The sequence below is a fragment of the Halictus rubicundus genome, unplaced genomic scaffold (genome assembly GCF_050948215.1).
Source record: "Halictus rubicundus isolate RS-2024b unplaced genomic scaffold, iyHalRubi1_principal scaffold0464, whole genome shotgun sequence".
Classification (NCBI taxonomy): domain Eukaryota; kingdom Metazoa; phylum Arthropoda; class Insecta; order Hymenoptera; family Halictidae; genus Halictus; species Halictus rubicundus.
Window position 1 is genome coordinate 17,828 of NW_027489005.1, and position 9,581 is coordinate 27,408.

Here is a 9,581-nt window from a genome sequence, read left to right on the forward strand (position 1 = left end):
GCTCCACTGTAGACGCATTGGAGCGCCTGCGCCTCCTCCGGGAGCAGGCTGTCGCTCGGGGCAGGGTGTTGATAGCAGTGTCATTGGACATTTCCAATGCATTCAACACCCTGCCCTGGTCGGAGATAGTGGGGGCGCTGAACCATTTCCAGGTGCCCCCTTATCTCCGGGAGGTGGTCGGCGATTACCTCCGCGACAGGAAGGTGGTTTACACCGGCCGGTATAACACCGTTTACACGAGGGAGACGCACCGCGGCGTTCCACAGGGGTCGGTCCTCGGACCGCTCCTGTGGAACTTGGCGTACGACGCGGTGCTGCGGGTCGTCCTCCCCCCGGATACGGGTGTCATCTGCATAGCATCTGGTTTATGCCGAGGGGGAGGATTGGAGGAGGACCAGGCACCTCGGAGAGGCCGCCCTGGACTGCGTGGTCGGGCGAATCCGGAAAATGGGGATGACCGTTGCCGCCACAAAAACCGAGGCGATTTGGTTGTATTCGCCTCGGGTGTGGCGGCTACCCCGCGGTCAAGATCTCCGGATTCGCGTCGCTGAAACCTCCGTCGCGATCGGGCCCAGGATGAGGTACCTGGGCCTGATCATAGACGGCCGCTGGCGATTCGATGGACACTTCGAGCTCCTCGCCCCCGACTAGAGAAGACGGCAGCCGCATTGGCGCGGCTGCTGCTGAATGTCGGGTGGCCGGATGTGAAAGTACGCCGCCTCTATGTGGAGGTGGTGCGGTCTATAGCCCTGTATGGGGCCTGTTAACGACAAATCGAGATTGCCTCGTAGCTGAGGCAACTACTGTCTGAGTCGTAATAAGAATAACTGGGAAAACGAAAAGGACGAAATCGACGGACAAACGGTGGATCGCAAGAAAGAAAACTCGATGCTCAACGTGTGTGGTCGTGATCGAACTGAGATCGATCAACCGTCGCGCGGCGCACGCGACACACCCGCCCGCTCCCCTCGCACGCCGCGAGCTGCTCGATCCACCCGTGGCGCACGGGGGGGTTGAGGAGAGGTGCGTCGAGGCAGGCCGCGCGCACGCGTTGTCGATCAGCCTTTGTCGAACGTTTATTACAGTTATGTACATAGTCGATTTAACAATAAAATATAATATAAACTATAATGCCTCGCACGAAGTGGGTTTCATGTTATTCCCGAACATACCGCCCGCCTTGACGTCACCACGGGTGCGTCGAAATGGGACTCGCTTGATACACGCGGTCGGGTCCGCGTGGCGTATGGCGGGACGCTGGGAGGGGGAACGGTTGTCCATTCTGGAATGCGGCGTAGTACTGCGTAGAACACAGCTGTTGTCCGTCCGCCACGTGCTGTCTCCGCAGATACGTCGGACATTGTCGGCTCGTGGTTAGTGTTCGCCAGTCGTCCCGTCTCGCGGCCCTGCTTCCTCACGGATAGGAAGCTCGACGAGCTTCGCGATCGTTCTGGAGAACGTGCGGGATCCGGAACGTAACGTGACGACCCGTACGAGTCCATCCTTGCCGGGCTGCGTGGATTCGACACGTGCGAGCGGCCAGCGGGTCGGCGGCGTGGAATCCTCTTTGACAAGTACCAGTGTACCCGGGCGAAGATCCTCCCGCCGATCTTGCCATTTGGTGCGCTGCTGCATTTGGTGCAAGTGCTCCTGCATCCACCTGTGCCAAAAATTATGGTGCATAGCGTGAATAAGTCGCCACCGTGATCCGAGTGACAGTGTGGAATATTCGGTGGGTGGTTCGGGAGGTGCGCGAAGAGGCTCGCCCACCAGGAAGTGTCCCGGCGTGAGCGGAGCCAGATCGGTTGGATCGTCGGAGAGGGGGCTTAGGGGGCGGGAGTTCAGGCAGGCTTCTACGCGGCACAGCAGTGTCGTCATCTCCTCGTAGGTAAGCGTAGTGTCACCTATCACCCGTCGGAGATGAGCTTTCATTGACTTCACCGCTGCTTCCCAAAGGCCCCCCATGTGCGGTGAATACGGTGGGATAAATTCCCACTGGGTTCCGTCCGTAGCGAGTGCCTCGGCGACGTGAGCGTAGAAGGCCGACGCTGCCCTGAACATGCGCTGCAGCTCCGCATCGGCTCCTCGGAAGGTGGTGCCATTGTCGCTATACAGGTGACTGCAACGTCCACGTCGTGCCGTAAACCGTTGAAACGCTGCGATGAAGGCCGCCGCTGACAGGTCTGTAACTGCATCTAAGTGCACGGCTTTGGTCACCATGCACACAAACACCGCCACGTACCCTTTCTGACTTTTGTGGCCTCTCCCCTTACTGGTGCGCATGTGCAGGGGTCCCGCGTAGTCCACACCGGTCCGCAGGAACGGTTTGGCTGGAAGCACCCTCGATGCTGGAAGATTGCCCATCCGCTGATGTCCGGTAGAGGCTCGGAACCGTGTGCACGTGACACAGTTACGCAGGACCTGCTTCACCCGAGATCGTCCACGTGGTATCCAGAAGGCCCTTAGGATCCAGGTCAGCGTGGCGTTGAGTCCTCCGTGGAGAGTCTGCCTATGTGCATCACGTATCACCAGCAGCGCCAAGTGAGAAGTACGGTTGACTATTGCTGGGTGTCGTTGGGACTCCGACAGCATGGTGTTCTGAAGACGACCTCCGACCCTTAGGATTCCGTCCTCACCTAAAAAGGGTGTCAGAGATTTGAGTGGAGATCCGGATGGCACTGCGTTACCTCGACTGAGTGCGTGCAGTTCCTGTGGGAAGTCACTTCGCTGGCACGTGCGTATGACCGTGTGGAGAGCCTCCTGCAGCTCGGAAGACGTCAGCGGTCCTCGTCTGCCACGGACTTTCCGGCAGTTATCTGTAAACCGACGAAGGTAAGCAGTGACCCGCATCAGTCTCGTCAGGGAGGAGAACCTGGTAACGAACTGCTCCTTTTCAGGCTCCTCTTGCACCAGTGCGACAGACACGGTCCTCTGCTCCGGAAGGTCTCGAGGCAGATCGGCAGTCGAGGTGGCCGGCCAGCCTGCGTGTGGATCCGTCAGCCAGGCCGGGCCCTTCCACCAGAGTTTCGAGTCTCGTAACTCGTCCGCTGGGATGCCTCTGGTAGCCAGGTCGGCGGGGTTATCAGTCGTTCCCACGTGTCGCCACGTCACTCCGGGAAGGAGATTCTGGATTTCGGACACTCGATGGGCGACGAAGGGCTTCCATTTTGACGGATGGGAGCGAAGCCACGCCAGCGCTACCGTCGAGTCGGTCCAGGCGCTGATCGGGCAGGAATCCAGGCTCAGCTCCCTCCTCATCGACGCCAGCAGCTGTGCCAGGAGGACCGCTCCGCAGAGTTCCAGCCGAGGGATGCTCAGGGTCTTGACCGGAGCTACCCTGGACTTCGCCACCAGGAGGTTCGTGTGATGCTGATCTCGGCGGACCACCAGGTATACGGCAGCTGCGTATGCGCGTTCCGAGGCGTCGCAGAAGCCATGCAGCTCGACCTCGCTTCCCGATGAATGATGTATCCACCTTGGAACGTGGACTTCACTCAGTGCACTGAGGTCTCCTCGGAAGCTCCGCCAACGGCAGGTAAGTCCCTCGTCCAAGGGTTGGTCCCACGTGACCCCTGCCAACCACAGATCCTGTAATAAGATTTTGGCCCTTACTATTACAGGTGCCAGCCACCCTAGTGGGTCGAAGAGTCGTGCGATCTCGGATAGGATCGATCGCTTTGTCCACGTTGATTCCGACGGTCCGTCGTCGAATCTCGGGCCCCGCACCGCCAGAGTGTCGCGCTTGGTGTCCCAAAGCAGGCCCAAGGCTCCGTGCACTTCGCTCTCCTGGATCACCTTGGTCTGCGGCGTCGACGAGCGGAGTTCGGGAACGTTGCTTGCCCACTTGTCCAGAGGGAACCCCCCGGACTCGAGTAGGCTCGTCAGTTGCTGGGCAGTTTCCAAGGCCGCACCTAAGTCGTCGGCGCCCGACAGGATGTCGTCGACGTAAGCATGACGTCGGAGTGCCTCCGCTCCTAATGGATAGCGGGTCCCCTCGTCGACGGCTAGCTGTTGCAGGACCCGGTGCGCCAGGTAGGGAGCAGACGCTGTACCGTAGGTGACGGTGGTCATCCTGAAATCAATTAACTGCTCAGTCGGGTGCTTTCTCCACAGAACTCGCAGCCAGTCCTGATCGTCCGGGTGTATTAATATCTGGCGAAACATCTTGACGATGTCCGCCGAAAACGCCACCCTGAAGAGACGCCATCGAGTCACGACGGCCCAAAGCTCTGACTGAAGCTTTGGTCCCGGCAGTAGCGCATCGTTGAGTGAGGAGTCCTTGGCTGAAGGGAAGGACGCGTTGAAGACGACCCGAATTTTCTGGAGAGTGCCACACTCCTTCCAGACCGCGTGGTGGGGTAGGTAATGGCCTGGTTCCTGATGCTTCAGGGGTCTGCTCACCGGGCTCATGTGTCCGAGTCGATGGTACTCCTCCATGAAGTCGACGTACTGATCACGCAAACTATGATCTCTCGACCAGGTTCGTTCGGCCTTGAGCAGCATGCGGATTGCCGCCGATCTCGACGAGCCCACCTGTGGATGTCTTCCCCCCTTAAACGGTAGACGAACTACATACCGCCCCGACGGGTCGCGACGTGTGGTGCTCCGGAACAGCTCCTCACAGCTTAGTTCGTCTGGTGACATGGGAGTTTCGTGTGAGAGCTCCTCCAATTCCCAAAACCGCTGGAGGTCGGGTAAGGGTTCTTGTCGCCTTACGCAATGGATCCTGGTGGACCGTGGCGGCCCCGACACCTCGATGGGTCCCAGCAGTGTCCATCCGAAAGGAGTTCGGATAGCTGCCGGGGTACCAGGAGGGCCCACCCGCTTCTCCAGTAGCAACATCCCGCAGACGTCGGCACCCAGGAGCACGTCCACCTGCGCAGGGTCCGAGAAGTGCGGATCGGCCAGCGGCAAGCCCTTCACGTGCGGCCAGTCTCCCAAGGACACCGGTTGCGACGGGGTAGGAGAGACGAGGCTCTTGGTGACGAGTGCTTCTAAGGTGACCTGAAACTCATCATCCACCGGTGATCGGAGCGATACCTTTACCTCCGTCCGTGCAGTTCCCACGCTGGTCCCCTGGTATCCGGTCAGCTCTACCCGTACGGTCCGTCTCCTCAACCTTAACGACTGGGCGGCCCACTCGGAGAGGAAGGATGCCTCGGAGCCTGAGTCCAGTAAGGCTCGGACCGTCAGAGATCGACCATTGGGTGCCTCCAGAGTGACTCTAGCGGTGGCGAGGAGGGTGGCCTTGTTGCAGCCCACGGCGTAGTTGACAGCCGAAGAAGACGTGGTAGATTCGGCCCTCGCGTCCTTCAGGAAGGCGTCATGGAGGGTGGTGTTGTGCTGCTTGTCGCAAACCCAGCATCGAAACGACGAGGAGCACTGCGGAAGCTGGTGGCTGCTCGCTAGGCACGAGAGGCAGAGACCCTTATCGATCACGAACTGACGCCGTTTCGCTGCAGGTAACGCCTTGTACTGCTTGCACGCATTGAGCGCATGATTCCCGGCACAGAGTGGGCACTGACGACCACCCTTCGTCGTTCCCTTAGGTTCAACCTTGACCGCCAGCGTGTTGCGGGAGACCACGGGAGTGTTTCGCACGACGGCGCCTCCACCCTTCGACGTCCCAGCTTGTTCCGGGATCCGTGCCGAGCCGAGTGCGTGGACCCTGTTCTCCAGGAACGACTCCAGCTCATCAAAGGTAGGAGTGGCGGTCGGATCCTTCAGGGAGACTTCCCAAGCCAGTCTCGTGGGTTGATCCAATTTCTCCGACGCCAGGAAAACGAACCACTCGTCCCACTCCTTGACGGGTTTCTTCAGGGCCTGGAAGGCCCGCTGCGTCTGTCTGAAGTCGTCCACCAAGCGCTTGATCTCGTTCGGCTGCATCTTGGGTAGGGCCGGACGGGTTATCAGGCGTCGCATATGTGCCGCCGAGAGGATCCGCTGATTTCCGAACCGGCGCTCCAGCGCGGACCAGGCTCCTTCGTAGTTGGCATCGGTGATGGGCGTGAGGTCCAGCATGTTCGCCGCATCTCCGATGAGGCAAGATTTTAAATACTGCATCTTCCTGACGTTCGCGATGCGGGTTGAGTGATGCACCAAGGAGCAGAATTGATCCTTGAAGCTCTCCCACTCGTACAGATCTCCGGAGAACGTCGGTAGCTTCATCGGCGGCAGGACGGGTTCCGGATCGGAAGACGGCGTGATCATCGTGGTCTCTGCCTTGTGGGGAGTCTGCATCGCTATCAGCTCCTCGACTGCAGCTCCGTTTATCACGAAGGCGTCCTCGACCGCAGCGAAGAAGTCGTCGATCAGGTACGGTAGATCGGCGGATGCCAGCCGGGTCAGCTCGACGTGGCGTTGATTGAATTGGCGCCAGTACGACTCCAGCAGTTCTCGCCGTTTTCGGAGTACGGGTAGCGTCAGGTTATCTGCTCCGCTCTTTTTCAAGTTAATCAGGAACCGAGAAATTCGACCTCCGAGGTCCTTCTGTGCTGCGACGAGGTCGTCAACCGTAGAAGTCATCTTGTTCGGAAATCAGCAACCCGCGATGAGCACGACGACCGTTGCGGTAGGTTGACACTTCCAAGTTCAAACGCGCGAACAACAAGCGGAGCGCGGAATGTTTGTTTGTCAAGCGGACGACCGCTGCGAGGAACGGGTCGCCGAAAAAAAAGCCGTTACCACGTTCAAAAGTCGAACTGGTTCAACGCCTCGATTTTCTCGTACGGATCGAGTTATTAAATCAAAAAGCACTGTGTTTATGCACGCACTACAACGATGTGAATGTTTCAGATGGGGAGAAACACCACTGAGATCCGAAATCGGAGTCGCGGGTCAGAGAAGCGCGAAAGCCGAAGTCGCGTGCTGCGTGCCGGACTGGATCGCGATCGATGCGCAGAAAACTCCCGCAAAACTAAATATCCGGCTCGAAGGACCAATGTTAACGACAAATCGAGATTGCCTCGTAGCTGAGGCAACTACTGTCTGAGTCGTAATAAGAATAACTGGGAAAACGAAAAGGACGAAATCGACGGACAAACGGTGGATCGCAAGAAAGAAAACTCGATGCTCAACGTGTGTGGTCGTGATCGAACTGAGATCGATCAACCGTCGCGCGGCGCACGCGACACACCCGCCCGCTCCCCTCGCACGCCGTGAGCTGCTCGATCCACCCGTGGCGCACGGGGGGGTTGAGGAGAGGTGCGTCGAGGCAGGCCGCGCGCACGCGTTGTCGATCAGCCTTTGTCGAACGTTTATTACAGTTATGTACATAGTCGATTTAACAATAAAATATAATATAAACTATAATGCCTCGCACGAAGTGGGTTTCATGTTATTCCCGAACAGGGCCCCCGTATGGCACCGCTCGCTCGAGGCCAGCACGCCCAGCCGCAAGCTCTTTGAAAGAGTGCGGCGGCGGCTGGCCTTGCGGGTCATACGGGGGTACCGCACCATCTCCACCGAGGCGGCGGGACTCCTCGCCGTGATTCCACCCTTCACTGTGGTGGCGGCGGAGCGGGAGAAGCTATACCACATCGCCCGCTCCTTCCGCCGCCCGCCGGGGGTGGAACTCACGCGCGAGGAGGAGTTGGAGCTCGAGGGCCAGAATCGCCAGGCCCGGACGGAAAGTTTATCGGAGTGGAGGGCGCTGCTAACGCCCTCCACACGTCCGATTGTCCGGGCCCTCCTGCCTATATTTTATATATGGTGCAGGAGGCGGGGAAGGTTGACCTTCCGCCTCACGCAGGTGCTCTCCGGCCACGGTTGCTTCGGAGAGTACCTGCATAGAATGGGGCGGGAGCCGACTGCGCAGTGCCACCACTGCGGCGAAGATGTCGACACGGCGCGGCACTCTCTGGAGGAGTGCCCTGCTTGGGCCGGGCCGCGCCGTGTCCTGAGAGCCGCAGTGGGCGGGTGGGACCTCGCGCTGTCGACCGTGGTCGACCACATGGTCGGCAGCGTGGGGTCGTGGAATGCGGTGGCCTCCTTCTGTGAGGTAGTAATGACCCAGAAGGAGGCCGCCGAGCGGGCCCGGGAACGGGACCCGGGCTCCGCGAGGAGTATTTGGGCGCGGGGGCGACCCCTGCGCCGACGTGTGCCCCCCAGGAGGGGGGCGGCGACGGCTGGGAGGGCGCGGGGGTCTCCCCCGCGTCAACGTGTGCCCCCGGTGGTAGGGGGGCGGAGTTGGGTTGGCGCGGGGAGTTTCCCCGCGCCCTGTTATGCCCCCACCATTGGGGGCGGCGAACTTGGGGGCCCAGGGCGTGAGCTGACCCGGGCCCCCGGGGGGAGCATAGCTCCCCCCGTGATCGGCCGACACCCCCCGGGTTAGTTTCCCGGTGTGGGGGGGGGTGTCGGTCCGTCCTCCCCGATTGGGGAGGGGGATCCGTGGGGGGTTTGGGGAAAGGAAGGGTCGGGGCGTGCCGGATCGCGCCTCCGACGGCCCTTCCTTCCGGTGTCGGCGTCTTCTTGCCTCGGCCGGGGCTGGTTCCTTCGGGATACCGGCTCCGAGCGGGGCACGAGGACTCCGGGAGCTGTGGGTGGACTGAGCTCGGGCTCGGGAAGCCCAATCCGAAGGCTCCAGGGATGGGGACACCGGGCGGGTATGATGATAGCTGGGAGGTGTCCTGTTGAGTACTCGCGTGATCCAGGCACCTCCCCTTTAGCTTAGGTGGGCGTGGGTTTTTAGTGGGTACCCCTTGGGGATTTCCCCCAAGGGCAGTCCCACATAACCCCGACTCCCCCCAGGGAGTCGGGGTATGCGTTAAGCATTTTCCCACGAAAAAAAAGGGTTAGGGTTAGGGTTAGGGTTTGGGTTGAGAACGACTCGAACTATCACGGAGTACGGACGCAAATCGAGCAATTTCGGAATTAGAAAATAGAATACTAACGTTTTATTTTTTACAAAACTCGAATTGCCCAGTTAAGCTACAAGCTACACGCGATATTAATTATTCGCAGTAACGCGTAGTGCCGGCTAAAAAGCCCCCTTTTTTAAGGGCACATATCGTGGAGTTTTTTCGCACGGGACATTAGTGGTGGAATTCTTTCGGTTAAAATCAAAATTCAGCTAAGTGACTGTAATAATATTTGATTAATAACTAGATCGATTTTAACTATCATACACCGGGCGAAAATCTAAGGAAAAATCGAAATAAGTGCGCGTAAAATAAATAAACTCACGCGATCACGGTAAAGACGCACCATAAACTTTTTCAACGCGGACCGTGAGAGACAAAGTGAGAAAAAACAATAGTGAAGGAACTTTGCCAAAAGACGAAGACGGAAAAAAGGATACCTAATCGCAAGGGGTCGGTCCAAACCACAAAGGTAGGACAAGGATACTGTATTCCCGTGGGGGTAAATTAAAATATTAGCTCTCACCGGGTAGAAATTCGCTTAGGACAATTCTTGATTAGGCTGAAAAGCATAAAAACATATTTTCATTTCCAAATTCGATATCCGGGTATTTCCGAGGACGAGCTATAAGATACGGGGGAAGTGGAGAAATTTTCTCCCCCCTGTAAAAAATTTCGCGATTTGCCCACCCGTTCCAGAGAAATCACGGAAGGGAGGGTGAT

General features: G+C 58.6%; 1 protein-coding gene across 1 annotated transcript; it reads right to left on the bottom strand.

The window, feature by feature from the left end:
- Positions 1 to 1,374: 1,374 nt before the first annotated feature.
- Positions 1,375 to 6,525, bottom strand: LOC143364323 (uncharacterized). Its single transcript, XM_076804735.1, has one exon. It carries the CDS (start codon positions 6,523 to 6,525, stop codon positions 1,375 to 1,377), a length of 5,151 nt encoding a protein of 1,716 aa, XP_076660850.1.
- Positions 6,526 to 9,581: the final 3,056 nt, after the last annotated feature.

Bases quoted from the DNA above. Each gene is read 5' to 3' on its own strand.
- LOC143364323 (XM_076804735.1), bottom strand. From the start codon at position 6,525: ATGACTTCTACGGTTGACGACCTCGTCGCAGCACAGAAGGACCTCGGA.